Source organism: Mustela nigripes, chromosome 4 (assembly GCF_022355385.1).
Source record: "Mustela nigripes isolate SB6536 chromosome 4, MUSNIG.SB6536, whole genome shotgun sequence".
Taxonomy (NCBI): Eukaryota; Metazoa; Chordata; class Mammalia; order Carnivora; family Mustelidae; genus Mustela; species Mustela nigripes.
In genome coordinates, this window is record NC_081560.1 from 115484312 (window position 1) to 115507844 (window position 23533).

The following is a 23533-nucleotide window of genomic DNA, read 5'->3' on the forward strand; positions in this document are numbered from 1 at the left end:
GAGAGATCACAAGTAGGCAGAAAGAGAGGGGAAAGCAAGCTCCCTGCTGAGCAGAGAGCCCTATGCGGGGCTCAATCCCAGGACCCTGAGATCATGACCTTAGCCCAAGGCAGAGGAATAACCCACTAAGCCACTCAGGCACCCCTGATGTATCTAATTTTTAAGCAGGTTTTTTATTTTTATTTTTATTTTTTATTTATTTGAGAGAGACAGTGAGAGACAGCATGAGCAAGGAGAAGGTCAGAGAGCGAAGCAGACTCCCCCTGGAGCTGGGAGCCCGATGCAGGACTCGATCCCGGGACTCCGGGACCATGACCTGAGCCAAAGGCAGTCGTCCAACCAACTGAGCTACCCAGGCGTCCCAAGCAGCTTTAATCATGACCAAAAAAGACCCAAGAAATCAGACCTACCATTACAGAAGACAGCAAATCTGAGAAAGTCAAGATATCTCTCTCCTTCAACTGGATTCCAACCAATGTCTGGATAACCCTTAGACACCAACATCTGGCAGCTCTGCAGTCCACAACCAGCCAAATATCGAACTACCTACAAACAAGAGGATAAGCAAAAGTGTTATCCGTGGGTAAGGAGTCATTAGATGCTAGCACTACACATGATAAGTGATATCCTCAAGGGTTGGTTTAAATGCATATGGTTCTGCAAATTCTTTTTAATTCCATGACAATCCTCATGAACTCCCTGCAGTAAAACCGAAGAGGTAAGAAATATTTACAAGCGGTAACAAACTGCTCTCGTAATAAAAATATTTGTGAATCAACTCTGTGAAAGAAGAATAGCCCTACATTTCATATAATTTAATTAGAAAATTTATCTATAAATGCATGATATTTGGGGTGCTTGGCTGGTTCCGTTGGGAAAGTACTGACTCTTGATCTCAGGGTCATGAGATTGAACCCTATGTTGGGTGTAGAGCTTATTAAAAAATAAACAAAACCCACACAAATATAAATGTCACTGGTATGTGATATACTTCAAAAAAGTCTAAAGACCTCTGACCCAGGATAAACCCTGAATCTATCTGAGATATTAAAAGACCCATCTGAGATAGTGATATTTCAGAGAAGTGATTTACTTCTAAAACAATATTATGAATCTAATATGGAGGGGGCATATATTTGAGAAAACATGTAGAGAAATTTTTAAAAAGCCCAAGCTTAGGTTCAAACATCCTTGGGTCCACCTGTACTACTTACAGGATCATTTTGTGTCATGATTTCATGGTCTCTAAAACTTAGGAGAGTATTAACTATGTTTAAGTATCACTGAATTTAGCACACTAAGTTTTCTGCCTGTTTTGGCCTTTCAAATTATTGTCTTATATGACTGTTGGTCCTTGACAATATTTCATAACTAGGCCAGTTTTAAAAGAAATCCCTGTTACTATCAATGATAGTAGATTGTCAGATAAGCAACTCTTCAGTCAAGGTTAACCAGCTTTAAAAAGAAAAAAGTAATATAGCTAAAAATATTTTGTACCAACTTCATCTAAGTATAATTTACATACAATAAACTCATCTACTTAAAGTATAAATTCAGAGCACCTGGGTTGCACCTGGGTCTTAGGTTAAACATCTGACTCTCCATTTCGGCTCAGGTCATGATCCCAGGGTCATGAGATTGAGCCACACAAAGGGCTCTGCACTGAGCGTAGAGCCTGCTTAAGATTTTCTATCTCTCCCTCTGCCCCTCTTCCCCACCCCACTTGGGCGTGCACATGCATGCGCTCTCTAAAAAAGAACTAAAAAATTAAAATACAGATTCAGTGAACTTTGAAAGATTTATGCTTCTGTAAAAACACACCACAGTCAAGATGCAGAACATTCCCATCACCCCTCAGGCCCCAACCATCCCTCCCTGCAAACCAAGGCCTTAACAATCTGCTTTGTAACACTACAAATCAGCTTGTGTATTCTAGAACATTTATATATGCAATCATCCAGTATGTATCTTTTTATGCCTGGCTTCTTTCACTCAGAATAACAATTTTGAGATTCATTTACATTGTAGCACATGTCAGTACTTCCTTCCTTCTCACTGCATAATAAAAGAATTCCACAGCACATGGAAATAGCCTGCATTTCCTTATCTATTCATCCGTTGATGGACATCCGAACTGTCCCCAGTTTTGTGCTAAGATGAACAACATTACTAACATTCATACAAACAAATTCCTATTTCAGTTAAGTATCTACAAGTAGGAGGGCTTGATATATGTTTATGACAGGTATATGTTTTGTTAAGAAACTTATTAAGCATTTGTTAAGTTAGGGGCGCCTGGGTGGCTCAGCCGGCGAAGCGTCAGACTCTTGATCTCGGCTCAGGTCCTGATCTCGGGGTTGTGAGGCTGCACTGAGCATAGAGTCTGCTTAAGATTCTCTCTCCTCTCCCTCTGCCTGGCCCCCACCACACTCTCTCTCTGTGGGGAGGAAGGATTTAAGTTAAAACTGCCAACCTGCTTTGCAAACCGACTCTACCATTTTTTATCTCAACAGGAGTAGATGAGGGTTTTCATTGCTCCACACCCTCCAAAATTTTTGGTATGGTCAACTTTTTAAATATCAGCCATATTTCAGTGTGCAGATAAAAAGATTATAAAATATGAGAGAAGATGCTCCTGAGGTTAGTCCAAGATGCAAAGCTTTGTGACCCATGACCAGCAGGTCAGAAGGGTTTGGGAAAGAGTTCACTTTTTCATGCCTCAATTACCTCTCCAATGCCAATGTTTTTCTCAAAGCTGGGACAAAGTGGTGAACAATAGAGAAAAAAAAAACATGCCCTGAATTCACTGGCCTTATGATAAGGAGTTGATTTTTTTAAATACTCAAATGTATGTTTTATATAAATAACATGAAAATGTGTCTTTCTGTCTCTAATATACAAATAAATTTTTCAACTGTTGGAAAATGAAGCAGCAAAGAAGACAAAACAGGAAACAGAGAGGAGGTTTCAATTTTAAATGGCATGGGCATGCAGAGCTAACAAAAATGTGACTTGGTCAATGCCTGGAAGGACCTCAGGAAAAGAGCCAGGAAGACATCTGGCAAAAGAATATTGCAGAGGGAGGGAACAGCAAGCACAAAGTCCCCGAGGCAGGAGCACACATGGCAAGTTCCTGTGAAAGCAAGGGGACCAGTGTGGCTGGTGGAGCAGATGGAAGAGACAAGGAGAATGGCTGGCAGTAAGAGGGATACGTGAAATCAGCTGGGTTAGAAGCCGTTACAATGCCTTTAGCTTTTCCTTGAAGTGAGATGGAAAGTCTCTGGAAGTGCTGTGGATGCAGGACTAATACGAACTTTCTAAGAGGCTCGTTCTGGTTGCAAAGTAGGGGAGCAGGGAAGGACCAGGAAGACCACTTGGAATGCAGTCACGATGACGGTGCCAGGGACATTTATCTATGTTCCGGCAAACATGTATGCAGCCTTAAGCTCTCAGAGCTCAGGGTCTTAGTATATCAGGGATATATGTCTACAAGATAGAAAATGTACTTTGAGGGGCACCTGGGTGGCTCAGTGGGTTAAAGCCTCTGCCTTTGGCCCAGGTCATGATCCCAGCACCCTGGGATCAAGCCCCGCATGGGGCGCTCTGCTCAGTGGGGAGCCTGCTTCCTCCTCTCTCACTCTCTCTGCCTGCCTCTCTGCCTACTTGTGATCTCTCCCTCTCTTTCTGTCAAATAAATAAATAAAATCCTAAGAAAAAAAAAAAAGAAAATGTACTTTGACATGTTAAAACAACTTCTGGAAAAATCAAAACTGTATGAGTAAAGCAAAAATAACAACAGATACCATGAAAGGACAGAAACCTACAAAACAGAAAAGTTGATTCCCTTTCCAGAGAGAAATAGATGTGATCAGAGGGAATGCTTGATCTCAACTTTCTTGTTCTTTGTAATTTACAACTATAGGTTCTACATAATATAGGTAAAATGTTTTTTTAAAGAATTTTTGTTAAAAGATTTTATTTAGAGTGCCTGGGTGGCTCAGTGGGTTAAGCCGCTGCCTTCGGCTCAGGTCATGATCTCAGGGTCCTGGGATCGAGGCCCGCATCGGGCTCTCTGCTCAGCAGGGAGCCTGCTTCCCTCTCTCTCTCTGCCTGCCTCTCTGCCTACTTGTGATTTCTCTCTGCCAAATAAATAAATAAAATCTTAAAAAAAAAAAGATTTTATTTATTTATTTGACAGACAAAAATCACAAGTAGGCAGAGAGGCAGGCAGAGAGGTGGGGTGGGGGAAGCAGGCTCCCTGCTGAGCAGAGAGCCCAATGTGGGGCTTGATGCCAGGACCCTGGGATCATGACCTGAGCCAAAGGCAGAGGCTTTAACTCACTGAGCCACCCAGGTGTCCCTGGTAATACATTTCTTGAGATTAGTGTAACTTTGATAACAAACTAGATAAAAGATAGAAGAGTAAATTTGCAGGTTAATTTTATTTATATAGGGGCAAAACTCTTAAACCAAACCAGGGTTAACCAACTTAAAGTGTATTTTTTTTTAAATATTTTATTTATTTGACAGACAGAGATCACAAGTAGGCAAAGAGGCAGGCAGAGAGAGAGGAGAAAGCAGGCTCCCTGCCGGGCAGAGAGCCTAATGTGGGGCTTGATCCCAGGACCCTGGGATCATGACCTGCGCTAAAGGCAGAGGCTTTAACCCACTGGGCCACCCAGGCATCCCAGTAACATGTTTATAATATACAATGTATGCTATAATTGTGTCTATAAATACAACTCTATTATGGTTATACTTCAATAACCTCGAGAAACAACCATAAACAAGCCTAACTCCCACAAACACAAGAGGGGAGGATGTTGTTTACCTTTTCCAGATCTGGTTCACGCAGAGCTAAGGCCAGTTCATTATTATCCATCACCGACGCGGCTGCCACATCCAACGGCGTTGAACCTCTCATAGCTGGTGAGGCTGTTAATTCAAACAAGGATGAGACAAAACCTGGTTTGTGCTACAATTACAAATTACATATAAAAACACACTGTCCCTTAAAAATTTCATTTCTAAATACAACACACACTGCATTAATCTAAAATTACTTTGCATTAAAGTTTAAGATTTAATACAGTATGTATATTCTTCTTATAAGATTAAATAAAAGCCATAATTCACTTACCAAGACCGACACTGCTATTCTCCAGTAAATAGCTGAGATGATCAAACATAGCTTTTTGATTCTGCCTACTTATACGACAGAAGTAACAAAGGAAACGGCAACAGTTGGCCACCATCTTGGGAAAAGTGATTTCCTACATAAAGAACATTTAGTTAGCTGTGGGAGTAAATGGTCTTCAGAAAACTGAGTTCAGAAGCTGAGGTCCAACTACACTGTTAAACCATGCGAGCCCACGTCTGCATGGGCTACTAAAGACTAAAGACCTACTAAACACTAAAAGACCTTCAGTTGTCTACACGTCAACTCATCTAGTCCATGAGCCACTGAAAATCAAGCCCAATATTAATGGAGAAACCTCATTACCATCAAGGGGTTGCTCTGGAACTAAGCTACAGCCCTAAATCTATAGGTGGCATAAGCCTGATTTAGCAATCAGGCAGACTTGGCTGTGATTCTGGACTAAAACTATCAGCTTTGTTTCCCTGGGAGACTATTAAGTCTTACTGATTCAGTTGTGTAAAACTGAAATAAAATGGATAATAATTCTTAATTTAGGTTAAGAGAGAAAAAGTTCAATGAAACCTTTTATTAAAAATACCCTATTTCCTACTTGAAACCACACTAGGGCATTCGTATCGTAAGTGTTGTTTTTAAGATTCTAGGAGTCACATCTTCCCTGATTTGCAAACGACTCGTCTGCTACAATGAGCACCCTGACCCAGAAGGCCCGCATGCCAGACACCTGCAAATATATCTCTCTTAAGCATCTAATCTTATTCTAGGATACCCTAGATGATCCCTGGAATCCCTCCTTATCAGAATTTTTATAAATATTTTATAAATATCGTTATAAGTCTGTGTAACTGGTAATTTAAACATGAAAAATACGAAATCTCCCATATTTGGAAAAACACATCTTAAAATTTCAAAAACAGTGTAATATATTTGCAAATCATAGATCATAAAATTATACTGATTCATATGAAATTGTTGTATTACTCTATTCACTCGGTTTTGAAGGTTTGAAAGTTTGGAAGGTTTCACTTTATTTTAACTTTAAATCACTTAAGAAGTTCACTTTATGTCTTAAAACTCCAGAACATCATCTTCAGATTTGGGCCTGGATCAGGAATTTAGTGAAACCAACTGCCATCTAAATCAAGCGGCATGTCTGGGTCTGAAGAACATGCTTGTGTTTTGGACTTTTAATGTGATGGACATTCACTTATAATTAAGAATTTAAAAAGTAGTATAGTATTTATGTTCAAAGTTTCTAACTAACCACTAAACAGGAAAAGTTTAGGAGACAACAAATTATACAGCATAAGACAGAAATTGTTATCAATATCAAAGGAAGAAAGAACTAGTAGCATATCCAATTCTCACTCTATAAGGCTTGCTTTGTTTTTGCAGAAGGTGTTCTTTAAAAAAACAGTCCTCCTAAGATGATTTAAGAAATCCTCATTAAGTATATGCTCCAGGAGTGTATGGACTCCATGAGTCATGTTCATTGGCAATTTAATAATCAAAGGTTTTCCTTTACCTTGGACTCTCCACCTCCAAGGACATTCACCATGACCTCCATCACTGTCTCATGCATCCCAAGTGCCCTCATGAGATTAGGGTGCTGGTAAAATACTTTATTATTCATGATATCCCTAGAAGGGACAATATAGGTTTGGGGGGTTGGGGGAGAAGCACAGAGGGCAAAGAAAAACTTAAATGAAAATTTATCCGAGATCCTGATGAATATTTTGGAATTAATTACTGGCATGAACAGAAAATTATGTGCAGTCATGATTAAAGTTAATAAAAACAAAAGTTAAGAAGCACAATTAATTGAATTTCCTCCAAAAATATTGATAGCCTCTCAAAAATAGTATACAAGTTATCTGTTCTTTTCAGTTACAAGAAATGTACTACATATATAAACATTCATCTATATGAAATATATTTTTGGACACATCATTCCTAAGTATATGTATATCCAAATATCTGTTCAATCTTCTTTATTTTTTTTCTTTTAAATTAATTTATTTATTTTCAGAAAAAACAGTATTATTTTTTTGTTCAATCTTATTTAGCATAGAGATATGAATCACTATTATACCACATTCTATGAACATTCCTATTTAAATTATTGACATACAAATATCTGCTTTTCATGTAGGATATTTTTAGTACTACATTCAGTATTTCCATGTTTAATAACAATAGTGTTATTTCTTACTATATTTGTGTTACCTTTCCAGAGAATTACATGTAAAGGACTCACACTCTCAAAGTGAAATGGAATACACCTCAAATCCAGGTAGAAGTAGTGTAATAAATTAAAATGGAATTTGGGGCACCTGCGTGGCTCAGTTGTTGAGCATCTGCCTTTGGCTCAGGTCATGATCCCAAGGTCCTGGGATCAAGCCCCACATCAGGCTCCCTACTGGGTGAGAAGCCTGCTTCTCCCTCTCCCACTCCCCCTGATTGCATTCTCTCTCACACTCTCTCCCTGTCAAATAAATAAATAAATAAATAAAATCCTTAAAATTAAAACAAAGTAAAATAATAAAATGAACATTAGAGAGGCGCCTGGGTGGCTCAGTGGGTTAAAGCCTCTGCCTTCGGCTCAGGTCATGATCCCAGGGTCCTGGGATGGAGCCCTGCATCGGGCTCTCTGCTCAGCAGGGAGCCTGCTTCTCCCACCCCTTTTTGCCTGCCTCTCTGCCTACTTTTGATTTCTGTCTGTCAAATAAATAAAGCCTTTAAAAAAAAATGAATATTTGATTTGAATAACCAGCAGATGACACCCAACATGTTTCATATTATCATTATTTCATTACATGTTATTATATTATGTATGTAGAGGTATTCCTAAGGATGTTACTGCTCGGTAGTCATTAAAATACTTGGTAGTCATTAAAATTCTGCTGATTTTTATGTGAATGTAAATCAAATCAATACAGAAGTTTGTTTTTATTTTTCTACAAAAACACTTCCTGTCACAGCTTTAACAAGAAAATTTTAACACACAGCCTACAGGAAAACAAACTTTCCCTGTGGATCTCATCTCCTTAATGGACTCACCCCTTCACTTGGTCATACGCTAACTTTTAGTTATATCAAGTATATCAAGACAGTGACATAGTATGATTCCTGCATAATGATTCTCTTTTTTCAGTTTTAGTTTTTTGTTTTAATTGAGTTTAGTTTTGCTTTAATGACAAGAGTTTTTAGATAGCACAACTCAAAAAAAAAAAAAAAAAAAAAGACATGGGTGCCGAGGACTAAAATAGGTCTGGTGTATTTTGTGAAGAACAAATGGAGTGAAGAAAGGCCTCTTTTGCTTCACATAAGAAAGTAACATATTTAGTAGGAGAACCTTCAATTTTTCAAACCACAGTTGTAATCATAGGATTGTTCTTTTGTTACTTCAAAATTTTTTTTTTTTAAAGATTTTATTTATTTATTTGACAGAGAGAGATCAGAAGTAGGCAGAGAGGCAGGCAGAGAGAGAGGAGGAAGCAGGCTCCCTGCTGAGCAGAGAGCCCGATGTGGGACTCGATCCCAGGACCCTGAGATCACGACCTGAGCCGAAGGCAGAGGCTTTAACCCACTGAGCCACCCAGGCGCCCACTTCAAATCTTTTTGTAGGACCCAACTTTGGACAATTTTGTTTTGAAAAAAATCTTGTTTGCCTTTCGTTCTAGATAAATTATGTGGCTTTGTAAGTCTACCACTCGGAAGGCAGGTTGTCATTTATTAAATGTGTCCTTTGAGAAATATTCCAATACTACAAAAACATAACTTTATATTTTGTTTTATAATCATCTTAAGTTTTTTTTTTTAAGATTTATTTATTTGATTTTTTTTAAAGATTTTATTTATTTATTTGACAGACAGAGATCACAAGCAGGCAGAGAGGCAGGCAGAGAGAGAGAGAGGAGGAAGCAGGCTCCCTGCCGAGCAGAGAGCCCGATGTGGGACTCGATCCCAGGACCCTGAGATCATGACCTGAGCCGAAGGCAGAGGCTTAACCCTCTGAGCCACCCAGGCACCCCTATTTATTTGATAGAAAGAGATCACAAGTACGCATAAAGGCAAGCAGAGAGAGAGAGATGCGGAAGCAGGCTCCCCGCCGAGCAGAGAACCCGATTTGGGGGTTTGATCCCAGGACCCTGAGATGATGACCTGAGCCGAAGGCAGAGGCTTAACCCACTGAGCCACCAAGGCGCCTCTAAGGTATTTGCTTTTTTTTTTTTTTTTTTTTAAGATTTTATTTATTATTTGACAGAGACAGAGAGAGAAGGAATTCAAGCAGGGGGAGTTGGAGAGGGAGAAGCAGGCCTTCTCACCCAGCAGGGAGCCTGATGGGGGGCTTGATCCCAGGACCCTGGAATCATGACTCAAGCTGAAGGCAGATGCCCAACGACTGAGCCACCCAGGCACCCCCATTTTAAGGTTTACCACTACTGAGTGATTTATGTGTTAACAGCACATATTACTGTTACCTGTTCATTTAAGAAGAAAGTGCCCTGCATTTCCTGGAAGGCTTCCTTGCTCGTTTGGTTAATGAAGATGACTTAGGTGAAACCTTTTTCGGTTAGATCAATGTATTAGTATCCAAGAAAAAGATTCACGCTCACACAATTTTAAAGACTATCAAATTTGCTTTTGTTGTTTAAACTTTTCTGTTCTCCTTCTTTTGTTCTGTTAGTATATTTATTTTTACTGTGCAATAATGATAACGATTTTGGAATATAACCTTTAGGCTTATTTTAATGATTTCAAACACCTGACAGATCCAAGGGCAATATACAGTATGTGTTCTGAATTTAGATAAATAATAAATAAATAATAAGACACAAACTGAATCTTTCTATACTTTGTTTTTTACCCACAGGATTATTTTTTTTAGATCAAAGAAAACTGTTGTTTTCTATTCCATTAGTTTTTTGAAGAACCATCTGTAGGATTCTTAAACTTTTTTACTGTTTCTTTACATCCTTTTTTATACATGTCAACAGTTACTTTCATTCTCTTTCTTTCATTTTCTCTTTAACTTTTTTTGGTAGAATATGTACATTCTAACTCACTTGTCAACATTCTACATTCGATTTCTACATCCTTATGTTTCAGTATTTTTTTCTCATAGACTTCATAAGGCTTAATTTAAGCTTCCATTGTTCTTCTACTTTCACATTCCCAAACTATGCAAGCTGGTGAATGATTCCCAGATTTATGCATATATGCGCCAATAATACACTAAAACTTCTGCCTCCCATTCTTTCTGAGTTTTATTATCTTTTCTCTAATGTACAGCCCTTTAGAAGGTTGATGAACTGGAAGTAAACATTCTGAAATATCTTTGTTTTGCCCTCACTTTTAAATATGGGATATAAATCCTCATCCCCGAATTTCCATGAAGCACAAGGTCATGGTATGACATTCTCAATTGAGTAACACCTTCTAAACTGATGGTTATTTTCCATCAGGATTTGTGAATGTGGTATTCCACTGAGTAATGATTTCTAGTTTTGCTGTTGAGAATTCCATATGCTGTTGGGCTTTTTGTTGTTGTTGTTGTTGTTAAGTATTCTGGCTTTTCTTTCAACTTGCCTTTAAAATAATCGAAGTATCACTGGTTTTACTGCAGTTTGACTGCCTATGCAGGGAAGATGTGGAACTACATGTCCTTTGGGATAATCTGTGAGTTCATGTTCTTCATTGATTCTGAAAGTCTCAAGTCAGTAGCTCTTGAAATATTCCCATTCCATAAATCATCTATTCTATCTTTTCCAGAAATCCTGTTTACTATATCCTGGACCACCTTATACTATCCATTCAGTCTCATAACTGCTCTTTTGAATTTCCTTATCTTTATCTCTCAGTGCTGCAGTACTAAGTAATTTTCTCAGATCTATGATCCAACTTATTAAATTTTCTCTTCAACTGTATCTTATCAAATTTAATTAACTCACTGTTTTTAATGTCATTTATTATATTTTTCATTTCTAGAAACTCTACTTGGATGTTTTTCAAGTCTTCATGGACTTTTCTCCACATCTTATTTTTAGAGAATTGGTTTATTCCCTTTGTATTTTTTAACCATTTTAAATATAGTAACTTGTGTCTCTTTCTGGCATTGTCTTATCTGAAATTTTTGAAACAGGTGTTCTGACCCCACTATCATTGTGTCTGCAAGACCCCTGCTTATGAAGGATTATTTCCTTATGTGCTTTGCAATTTTGGTTGTAAGCTAACCGTTCATAGTATTTAGTTTTTTCCTGCAAGATTTCACAGTGACTTGAGGTGAGAAAAGTATACCTCCAGGTCCAACTGTTACATTCTCAGTTTAGGAATCCATAAACTACACATGAGATATAAACATTAATCCCTAAATTCACATGAAGCACACTTATGATTCTGAACTAGCAAAAGAATTGTGTTGTTTTCCCCATTCTTTTTCAAGGCCCCGTTGGATACAGACAACTATTTCCTGCTGGTGAGTGTTTGTCTCTGTATGGATTTTCGTGTGTTTTTATTAACCTTCATGTGTTTTATATATGATTGTACATTACTGAAAAAATAATTTATTTTTTTAAAAGATTTTATTTATTTATTTGACAGAGAGAGACACAGCGAGAGAGGGAACACAAGCAGGGGGAGTGTAAGAGGGAGAAGGAGGCTTTCTGTTGAGCAGAGAGCCTGAGGCAGGGCTGGATCCCAGGACCCTGAAATCATGACCTGAGCAGAGGCAGAGGCTTAAGAACTAAGCCCCCCAAGCAGCCCTGAAAAATTAATTCTAAGCACCTCTAAAATACGTGCTGCATATCATAGCCACCGCAGCCTCGAGTTATAAAATTGGTCACGTTTTGCTGGTGAGCAAATTTTCTATTTAACTTTAAAACATAATATCTAGAAAAGCAATAATCTCACTTAATAATCATATACAGATATACCTCACAAATACAGCAGATTGGGCTCCAACTCATGGCAATAAAGCAAATCAAATGAAATGTTTTTGTTTTCCAGTACATACAAAAGTTATGTTTACAATACACTGTAGTCTATTAAGAGTGTAACAGTGTTATGTTTTAAAAATCCATGAGGGGGTGCCTGGGTGGCTCAGTGGGTTAAGCTTCTGCCTTCGGCTCAGGTCACGATCCCAGGGTCCTAGGATCCAGCCCTGTCTCAGGCTCTCTGCTCAGTGGGGAGTCTGCTTCTCCCTCTATCATTGCCTGCCTTCTCTTTACTTGTGATCTCTGTCAAATAAATAAAATCTTTTTAAAAAAATCCATGAACATCCCCTAATTAAAAAATACTTAATAACTAAAAATGCTAACCATCTCCTGAACTTTCAGTGAGTCGTAACCATTGATCACAGGTCACCATAACAATTATGATATAATAAAAAGTTAGAAATACTGTGAGAATTGCCAACCTATGACACATAGAGACATAAAGTGAGCAAATGCCATTAAAAAAAAATGGTGTCAATAGACTTGCTCAATGCAAGGTAGTCACGGAACTTCAATTTGTAAAAACACACTGTCTGTGAAGTGCAGCAAAGCAAGGCACAATAAAACGAGGCATGCCTATAATTGAAATAGTGGGTTTATATTAATATACCTACTGTGCAACTACTGGGATTAACAAGTAAAAAGAAGACATTTGTAAGACAAAAGTTGTAATAGTTAAATAAATTACCCTAATCCACGAATCATAAGCTTCTCTTCTTCTTTGCCCATTCTTACGCTCAGCAGAGAACGGATCTGACCAAGAGACGCCAGCAGGTTGATGGTATCCTCCACGGAGACACCATTTATAGTGTAGGTCTTTGGCAGAGCCCGGACCAGACCCCCAATGCCATCGTACTGTCGATGGAGCAACACAAACATGGCCCTCACCAACTCGGGGTCTTCAATGACAGACTCTTGTGCCCATCGGACCATGGTTTCAGAAATCAACTGTTGAAGAGTGGCTATAAAGTCATTATGGATGTTTTTTAAAAAGGAAAATAATAAGAGAAGACAAATTAGCTGGGCATTTCAACTCTACCTCTCACAGTCCCAAACTAATATCTGTATTTGAACCAGAGTTGAAAAAGCTAGGAATATTCTTGGAGGAAAATAAATTTCACTTAAACAATCTATGCATATGTCAATAAAAATGAGTTATGAACACGGAGGAATAAAAATACACAGGCTTTTCCTTAAAAACTATGCTTATTAAGGAATTTTAGCTGTTCAGAATTATACTTTTCAAAATTGCTGTTGGCAATCCATAGGACAATCAATATGATTTGTCCTATTACTTTTACTTTTATTTTCTTTGTTCCATTATTTTCCTCCCAGAAGATGTGACATCATATACCCTTATAAAATCAATCATGGGCATCCAAGGTAATGATCTATTTTTTTCTCTCTTCATTTGAGCCATTTGCAAAAGTGCCCTCATATATTTTTACTATAATTTGGATCCTTAATTGTCACTTAAAATGTTTTGATTGTGAAGCTGTATTAAAGTGAAAAATTATTCTATACGTAGAAGATTTCTTGCAATGTGTCATGCAGTATAGTATACATAAAAGCAACAGAACTTTTAAAGCTCCTAAAATAAAGAGCAAAGTTATCAAAGCTAAGTGGGTTGATGTGATCAACACATACATAATAAGGTACTAATTCCTACCATTGATACACTGGCAGATTTTCAAAAGAAGCTGTTTACCTGCTTTAATCTATACATTAAACTAAACAAAAACTACCAATTTTAACCAAATCCAAAATGCAGATAAAATGCCAGTATACTTCCACATGCCTCAAAACCATGCTGACACTTGCAATAGATCAAAATCATAAACTTGATAATAATAAAAAGTGGTTCATAAGAAACCTTGAACTCTCATTTTGAAGACCTGATCCAAATAAATCTGGTTGTGATATTAAAGAATAAATTTAGAGTACACTGTAAGGATGAAAGGTTTCCATTGTGAGTAAGCACCAAAAACAAAACAAAGCAAAACAAAAAAACTAAAATTTTTCATGAGTTGACTTTTCTTCTTTGAGTAAAAACTGTTCCTCAACCAGTGGGCTGCATCACAGAATGAAGAGGGACTGAGGTGTAGGTAATTAGTAAGATAGATCTCACCAACCTACTACCTGAACCCCTTCTGATGAGTGTTGCATCTGAGAAGCATTGCCCCAATGTGTTACTCTTCAATTAAACAGTATAAAAACGAACCAGAAATGCCTAATGGTTTAGCAAATATCTCAGAAGCAAAATACTATTAACAGACAACTACGTATTTAAACTTCAAGAAAAGGTTTAACTTGGTATAAGAATATTCGAATGCCTTTAGCATCATATTTAGATAGGAAAGCTAAAATTACTCCCTTTGCACTTTGTCTTGACAGTCTCTGATCAAACATCTACATTTGTAGTCCTCTGGAGAGCCCAACCACCCTTATAAATACTGCTACCTCTCAATCTTTTCCTACAAACATATTTTGTTGCTGCTGTCTACCTCTGGCAGCCACAGGCATCTACTTAAGAATCTGATTCTTGGAAGCTTCCAGCTCAGTTTTCTCACTGGCTCATCTAGTATGATGTTAGTTCAAAGGATGAATAAATGTCAGCAGAGTTGCTTTGCCAGTGCCCTTCCATACTGCTTACAGGACTTCTTGGAGTCACTCTCAACTGGTTTTTCAGCTTGTTTCTTCTTCAGGTATGTCACCTTTTCTACCAGGGACAGCAGGCGTCCTCTAATTGTTAAGTCACTGTTTCCATCCAAAGACCCATCTTCATCCAGCTCAATTCCTAGCATGAGAAAAGCAAAGAGAAAGAAAGAATTTTTTAAAAAATACATTTAAGACAAATAATGCTCCAGTCTTGCAACTTTTTCCATTTATAGCTTAAAGCAATGCTGCATATCCAAAATATTTGACAACATTGAGTTAAGCACTCCTGCTCACTAGCACTTGGGTAAAATCCATTCACTAGCATCTTGTCCTTTCTCTTTTTCTCCTGTTCTGATGGGCCTAGGTCTATTAGTAGCCAAGACAAAATATAAAACTGAGCAGATAGCAAAAAGATGCTCTTAGGAGTCAAGATCAATTCTGCTGTTTGGTCTGACCCTCAGGCTGACCCTGAGGCATCTCTGACTTTAGGTGCTATCTGCCTAGACCTACAGTTTTACCCTGCAGAAAACCTCCTAGAAGTTCAGCCTCCTCATTTGCCTCTGACAATTACAGTGGTATGTTAATAAACTGAAAAAACAGAGAGTAGGCATAATTAGGTATCCTAGTTCAGGAAACACTTTATGTCTGAAGCAATAATCCTACCATTTTAGAGTAGCTCTTTATTTACTGTAGATAATATAACTTTCTGGCACTCATCTAGTGTCTCTCTATTCAAAAGCTGAATTAATATGCAAGGTGATGTTTATATTCTCATCATTAAAATAAGATAGAAATAATGCATTTGGTGATATACAACACTTAAGAAATGGCTAATTCATTTTCTTTCACTGGAACACTTTGTCCATATCACTGCTTAAAGGGAAAAGAACCACAGATTAAGAACATCAAATAAATTCCATTTTTAAAGTTCTTAGGGTAAAAGGAGGGGAAACCTACCTTAATAGATTTGGGCTACTGACATAAACTTCTTAAAGGATTTCCTTAGACATTTATCATTATTCCAAAAGATACATGCTGCCTCTCCTGGCCAATTCTAAAAAGTGCCCCACAACTGGTTTAAATACAACTATTTGTGATCAATTGTCTTTACACTAAATCAATCTGTCTTCTCTCTGCCAAAGCATTTGGTTACATATCCTCTGCCACAGAGGAGAAACTAAATAAAATTTTGGCTATCTCCTGCTTGTTCTTAAAGCCTTTCTGGTATCTCTACCTGTCATGATTTTCCACAAAGGGTCAGTTAACTATTTTGCAATAATAAATATTCTTACATGAACTCCTAACAGGCATCATGTATATTTATGAACCTATTTACATATATATTAACTTTTGTACCAACTAAACAATATTATGAAAACAGTTCAAAACAAATCAAGAAGTTTGACAAGGAAACAGCAACCATTAAAATGAACAAACAAATTCTAGAGTTAAAAAATACAGTAACTGAACTATTCAGTTGAGAGTTTCAAAAGTAGACTTCAACATGAAGAAGAAAAAATCAACAACCTGAAAAATAGGTCAATGAAAATCATGCACTCTGAAGAAAGTCTATAAGATTTACGGGATACAATGGAAAGAGTCCCACAATATTCAGATTATGGGAATTCCCAAAAGTGACAAGAAAGAAAAAGGGACAGAAAGTATATTTAAAGTAATAATAGCAGAAAACTTCCCAAACCTGGGGAGAGAAACATACAAGCAGATAGATGAGGCTAAAAGACCCAAAATGTGTTTAACTTGAATATGGCTACACTGAGACACATTAACAAGTAAATTGTCAGAAGGAAAAGGCAAAGAAAGAATTTTAAAAAGGCACAAGAGAAAAGAGAGAAGTTACACAAAAGGGAAATCCCATAAGACCACTGGAAGATTCCTCAACAGAAACTCTTTAAGCCAGAGAGAACTTTACCACATATTTTTTAAAAAATGGAAGAAAGTAACTGTCAACCAAGAATTCTATACCCAGTAAAGCTGGGTCCTTCAGAAAGTCCGTAAGAAAAGGGAGAGAGACTTTCCCAAACAAACAAAAGCTGAGGAAGCTCATTACTACCAGATCTGCCTTACAACAAATGCTAGAGGAAGTTCTTTGAATGGAAGTTAAACAACACTAATTACCAGTGCAAAAACACAAAAAAGGTAGTGTAAGTCTTACTGGTAATGGTAAACATATAATCAAAGTTAGATTCTGCAATAGGGTAACCATGGTGCACAACTCACAGCTCTAGTTTAATTTTTTTTTTTTTAGGAATTAAAATAGGTTCTTAAAACATTATGATATTGTATGTAAACCTTGTGGTAACCACAAGGGAAAATCTTGTAGTAATTATACAAAAGAACCCAATAAAGGAGTAAAAACATACTCATAAGAAATATATTAACACATACATACACAACATACAGCAGGATAGGAAACAAAGAAAAACAGATCTACAAACCCCTCCAAATTAACAAAATAGCAATAGTAAATCCTTACATATCAATATAATTACTTCAAATATAAATGGATAAAATTCTCCAACCAAAAGATATAGAATGATTGAATTAAAAAAAAAAAAAAACAGGTCTAACCATATGCTGCCCCCAAGAGATTCACATTAGCTTTAAATACACACAAAGAAAAAAAAAAGAAGAAATAAAAAACACAAAGAGAGAGCAAAGGGATGAAAAACAGCATTTCAAGCAAATGGTAATCAAATGAAACAAAACAACAACAAAACAGGGAAGCTACACTTACATCAGACAAAATAGATTTTAAATTAAACATGGTAAGAAGAGACAATGAGGGTCATTGCATAATGGTAAATGGGTCAATATATCAAGAACATGTAACATTTATAAATATTTATTCACCCAACAACAGAGGACCTAAACATATAAAGCAAAAACAAACAAATAAAAAAATTAGAAGAGGAAATAAGGAGTAATACAATAATAATTGGGGTCTTTAGTATCCCACTCCTAACAATGAATAGTTCATACAGGAGAGAATTAATAAGGAAAGAGTGGATTTTAACAACACTGTAGACGAAATGGACCTAACATACAAAAACATTCTATCAAGCAACAGCAGAATATTCTTCTCAAGTGCACATGTAACATTTTCCAGGATAGAATATGTGTTAGGCCATAAAACAAGTCTTAGTAAATTCAAGAGGGTTGAAATTATACCAGTAATCTTCTCTGACCACAATGGCATAAAACTAGAAATCAATGAAAAGGGGAAAACTGGAAAATTCATGAACACGGAGAAATTAAACAGCACTCTATTTAACAAACAATGAAGACAAGAGAAAATTTAGGGGGAAATAAAAGAATTTATTAAGACAAACAAAACTGGAAATACAACATATCAGAATTAATGGGTGCAGCTAAAGCACTTCTAAGAGGGAAGTTCATAGCAATAAATGCCTACATGAAAAACCAAGAAAGATCTCAAATAAACGACCTAACTCTATACCTTAAGGAACTAGAAAAAGTAGAACAGAGCCTGAAGATAGCAGAAGAAAGATTACAGCAGAAATTACTGAAATAGAAATCAAAAAACAACAGAAAAGATTAACCACACTAAGTTAGTTCCCTGAAAAAAACAAACAAAAAAACCTGCCAAACATTTAGCTAGTCTAGCCATGGGGAATAAAGGCAGGACTCAAATCAACAACATTATAAATGAAAAAGATATCATAGAAATTCAAAGGACTGTAAAAGGTTACTATGAACATTATAAGCAAACAAACTGGACCACCTAGAAAAATGGAAAAGTTCTTAGAAACAAACAATTTGCCAAGGAAGAAATGGATAATCTGAATAGGCCAATTAATTGTAAGAAGAGTGCATCAGTAATCAAATTCTCACAAAGAAGCAAAGCCTTACTGGTGAATTTAACTAAACATTGAAATAAGAATTACCCCAATTCTTCTCAAACTTCTCCAAAAATATCCAAGAGGAGGAAACATGCCCCAAATCATTTTATTAGGACAGCATTTACCTGCTACCAAAAATGCAAAAGGATACTACAAGAAAAGAAAATCACAGGTCACTAACCCCAAGGAACACAGATTTCTCAATAAATACCAGCGAACTGAATTCAACAGCATATTAAAAGGATCATTCACCATGATCAAGTCAGATTTTCTTTTTTAAGATTTTATGTATTTATTGGACAGAGAGATCACAAGTAGGCAGAGAGGCAGGCAGAGAGAGGAGGAAGCAGGCTCCCCGCTGAGCAGAGAGCCCAATGCAGGGCTCGATCCCAGCACCCTGGGATCATGACCTGAGCCGAAGGCAGAGGCTTAACCCACTGAGCCACCCAGGCGCCCCTCACCATGATCAAGTGAGATTTATCACTGAGATGCTAGGAGGGTCCAACATACATGAGCCAATCAATGTGACACCCCACAATAACAGAATGAATGAAAAGAATCGTATTATCATCTCAGTGGGCACTTTAGAAAAAGCACTCAAGAAATTTTAACATCCATTCATGATAAAAATTCTTAACAAATTAGGTACAGAAGGAATACACCTACATACAAAGACCATATATGGTAAGCCCACAGCTAATATCATCCCCAATGGTGAAAGACTGAAAAAGTTTTCCTCAAAGATCAGGAACAAGACAAAGGCATCCCCTTTCTTGGAAGTCCCTGGAAGTCCCAGCTAGAGCAATCAAGCAAGAAGAAGAAATAAAAGCTACCTGAATTGAGAAGGAAGAAGTAAAATGGTCTCTATTTGCAGACAACATGATTTTACACATGGAAAATACTAACGACTCAACCAAAAAACTGTTAAACATAATGAATGAATTCAATAAAGTTGCATACATGAAATTAACATACAACAATATGTAGTGTTTTTATAAACTAAAAATAAAATTTCTGAAAAAGAAATTAAGAAATTGATCTCATTTACAATAGCATTAAGAACAATAAAATACTTAGGAATAAGTTTAACAAGGTAAAAGATCTCTATCCTAAAAATTACATGAGATTGATGAAAAGAAAAGAAGAGGATATGAATAAATGGAAAGGCATCCTCTAGTAATGGCTTTGGAAGAATTAATATTGTAAAATGGTAATACTATCAAAAGCTATCTATAGATTCATTGTAATCCCTATCAAAATTTGAATGGCATTTTCTACAAAAGTAGGAAAAAATCTTCCTAAAATTTATATGAAGTCACAAAATCTCCCTAATGGCTGAAGAAATCCTGAGAAAGAAGAATAAAGCAGGAAGTGTCACACTCCCTGATTACAAGTTAATATAGTAAAGCTATAGTCATCAAAACATACTGGTACTGACATAAAAATGGGTAGATAAATGGAAAAGAACAGAGAGCCCAGAAATAACCCCAAGCATAGATGGCCTACTAATACTTGACATGGGGGCCAAGAATACCCAATGGAGAAAAGACAGTCTTCAATAGGGGCACCTGGGTGGCTCTGTGGGTTAAGCCTCTGCCTTCAGCTCAGGTCATAATCTCAGGGTCCTGGGATGGAGCCCCACATCAGGCTCTCTGCTTGTCAGGGAGCCTGCTTCCCCCTCTCTGTCTGCCTCTCTACCTACTTGTGATCTCCCTCTCTCTCTCTCTGTCAAATAAATAAATAAAACCTTCAAAAAAAAAAAAAAAAAAAAGAAAAGATAGGGGTGCCTGGGTGGCTCAATGGGTTAAAGCCTCTGTCTTCAGCTTGGATGGTGATCCCAGGGTCCTGGGATTGAGCCCAAGTTGGGCCCTCTGCTTGGCAGGGAGCATGCTTCCCTTTCTCTATCTCTCTGCCTGCCTCTCTGCCTACTTGTGATCTCTCTCTGTCAAATAAATAAATAAAACCTTAAAAAAAAAAAAAGATAGTCTTCAATAAACAGTGTGGGGTAATGGGATATTTACATTTAAAAGAATGAGACTGGACCCTTATCTTAACCACTCATTAAAAATTAATTAGAAATAGATGGAAAGACTTAGATGTATGACCTGATATCATGAAACTCCTAGAAAAATGTAAAAACAAAGCTCCTTGATATGGGTTTTGGCAATGATTTTTTGAATATGACACCTAAACCACAAGCAACAATAGCAAAAATAAACAAATGGGACTACATCAAACTAAACAGCTTCCATAAAAACCAAAGAAACCACTAACAAAGTGAAAAGACAACCTACAGAATGAGAAAAAATGTATGTAGAGTAGTATCTGATAAGGAGTTAATACTCAAAATACATAAAAGACTACTGTAACTCAATAGCAAAAAACAAAGCAGTATAGAGGATCCTCAAAACTTTTTTAAAAAACCGAATTACCATACGATCCAGTAACTCACTTCTGGGAATATATCCAAAGGAAATTAAAACACTAATTTGAAAAAGGTATCTGCATTGCCATGTTCATAGCAGCATTATTTATGATAGCCAAGATATGGAAATAACTTGTGTGGATAAAGATGTTGTGGTTATGGAATATTATTTGGCCAAAAAAAAACAAGGAAATCTTACCATCTGTGATAACGGAGCAGAACTTGAAGGAACTATGCTAAGACAAATAAGGCAAAGTAAAGAGAAATACTGTGTGATTGCACTCATATTTGGAAAACTAAAAACAAACAAAAGACTCAGAGAAAAACTGACCGTAATTGTTATCAGAGGTGTTATCAGTAGGGAGAAGGGCATTGAAGGAAAGCGGTCAAAAGTTACAAACTTGGGACGACTGGCTGGCTCAGTTGGTTAAGCAGCTGCCTTCGGCTCAGGTCATGATCCCAGCGTCCTGGGATCGAGTCCCACATCGGGCTCCTTGCTCGGCAGGGAGCCTGCTTCTCCCTCTGCCTCTGTCTGCCATTCTGTCTGCCTGTGCTTGCTCTCTCTCCCTCTCTCTGACAAATAAATAAAATCTTAAAAAAAAAAAAAGTTACAAACTTTAAATAAGTTCTAGGGAAGCAACATATCGCATAATGACTGTAGCTAACACTGCTGTATGATATACAGGAAAGTTCTTTGAAGAGAGTAAGTCCTAAGGGTATTCACCACAAGGGGGGGAAAAATGCCTTTATTTCTTCTTTCCCTTTTCTTGCATCTACATGAGAAGATGGATCTTAGTGAAACCTATTATGGTAGTCATTTCACAATATAAATAAATCAAACAATCACAATATACATCCTAAACTTACACGGTGGTGTATAAGTATATGTCAGTTAATTTTCAATGAATACATAAGTAAATAAATAAATATATAACACATCTAATAAGAGTTGTAAGTCAAGAAGACTTTACCACAATGTGTCATCAAATCTTCATGAAAATCTAAAAGCTGGTCACGGATTTCTTCAGGACATGGACATTCACTTTTGTCATCCTTAAAATTGAGAAGCATATTGATCTGAAAGTTTGGAAAAATGAGAAAGAGGTGAGCAAAAGAACGGTGAATTCAGGAATGACACAGAAAAAAAATCATAAAAACCAAAGATGTTCAAATCTTTGAGTATTCACAAATTGCTGCCCAACAGATGAAAAACCATTATTACTCAATACAATGAATACCAAAAAAATAAATAATACTATTCAAAGCCTAGCTTACTGCAAACAAGTCCCATAATTTGCTTCCTTTTTCTCAATCCCAGAGAATGTTAGACCCTTATGTACTTAGGGCCCTTAAATCAACTAAAATCTAAATATTATTAAAAAAAAATATTTTTTATGCTTCTCTTAGATTTCCATTTTTGTCTTGCTAATTTCTAAACTTCCTGAAGTACTTTAAAGAATACTTTTTGAGAAGGATATAGAGTAAAGGTGAAGAAAAATCCAAGTAGAAAATAAAATGGATAGCTATGCTTTTACTAACATTAATGATTCAATTAAATAAACTTCAACAAACTATCCTCCATTTGTTTTAGTTTTACACATAAAAAAACTACATTTATGAATGAAGAAAAGAATGTTGCTGTTTTATAATTTCCCCTGACAAAACAATTATGTTTGCTTTTTTGAGTTTTTTAATGTGAACTTTTTGTTTAACTTTTATTTCAAGATAATACGCATATGCTATGGTGAGACATAGTCAAAGAGATACCATATATCCTTTACTCATTTTCCCCTGGGAATGGGTAACATCTTTACAAAACAGCCAGTACAATATCACAACCACAACACTGACACTGATAATCAAAATAGAGGACAATTTCATCACCTGAACAATCATTTCTCCTATCCCTTTATAATTACATCCACTACCCTCCCACATGCTCCTCATCCCTTATTCCTGTCAATCACTAATCTACTGTCCATTTCTGTACTATTGTCATTTCAAAAATGTTACATAAATAGAATCATACAGTAAATGCACACATACATTCCCACCTGATCCTTTTGGTGTCTGCAGGGTCTGTAGTGATACCTCATTTCATTCCTGATATTGGTAATTTGGGTCTTCTTTCTTTTTGTTAGACTTTTCAGTGGTTTGTAGATTTGATATTTCTAAATAGCCAGTTTTGAGATTCATTATTTCTTTCAATGGTCCTGTTTTCAGTTTTATTGATTTCTGCTTTTATCTATAGAAGTGCCTTCCTTCTACTTGTTTTGAGTTTATTTTGCTCTTCTTTTTCTAAATGTTTGTGACAGAAGCTTAGATTATTGGTTTATTTTTCTCTCTGTAAGTATTTAGTGTCATAAATTATCCTCTCAGCACTGCTTTGGCTGTTCCCACAAATTTTCATATGTAA

At 36.6% G+C, this 23533-nt stretch overlaps 1 protein-coding gene across 7 annotated transcripts in view; it reads right to left on the reverse strand.

Moving 5' to 3' along the window:
• Positions 1–23533, reverse strand: part of RYR2 (ryanodine receptor 2) — a 739709-nt gene that overhangs the window by 190521 nt on the left and 525655 nt on the right. For all 7 annotated transcript variants that reach the window (XM_059397367.1, XM_059397365.1, XM_059397366.1 and 4 more), the window contains 7 exons: positions 22089–22194; positions 14807–14950; positions 12842–13115; positions 6684–6798; positions 5141–5273; positions 4832–4935; positions 411–546 (listed from right to left, as the gene is read on the reverse strand). In XM_059397367.1, the coding sequence (XP_059253350.1) occupies positions 411–546; positions 4832–4935; positions 5141–5273; positions 6684–6798; positions 12842–13115; positions 14807–14950; positions 22089–22194 (1012 nt within the window). The remainder of the gene's footprint in view (positions 1–410; positions 547–4831; positions 4936–5140; positions 5274–6683; positions 6799–12841; positions 13116–14806; positions 14951–22088; positions 22195–23533) is intronic.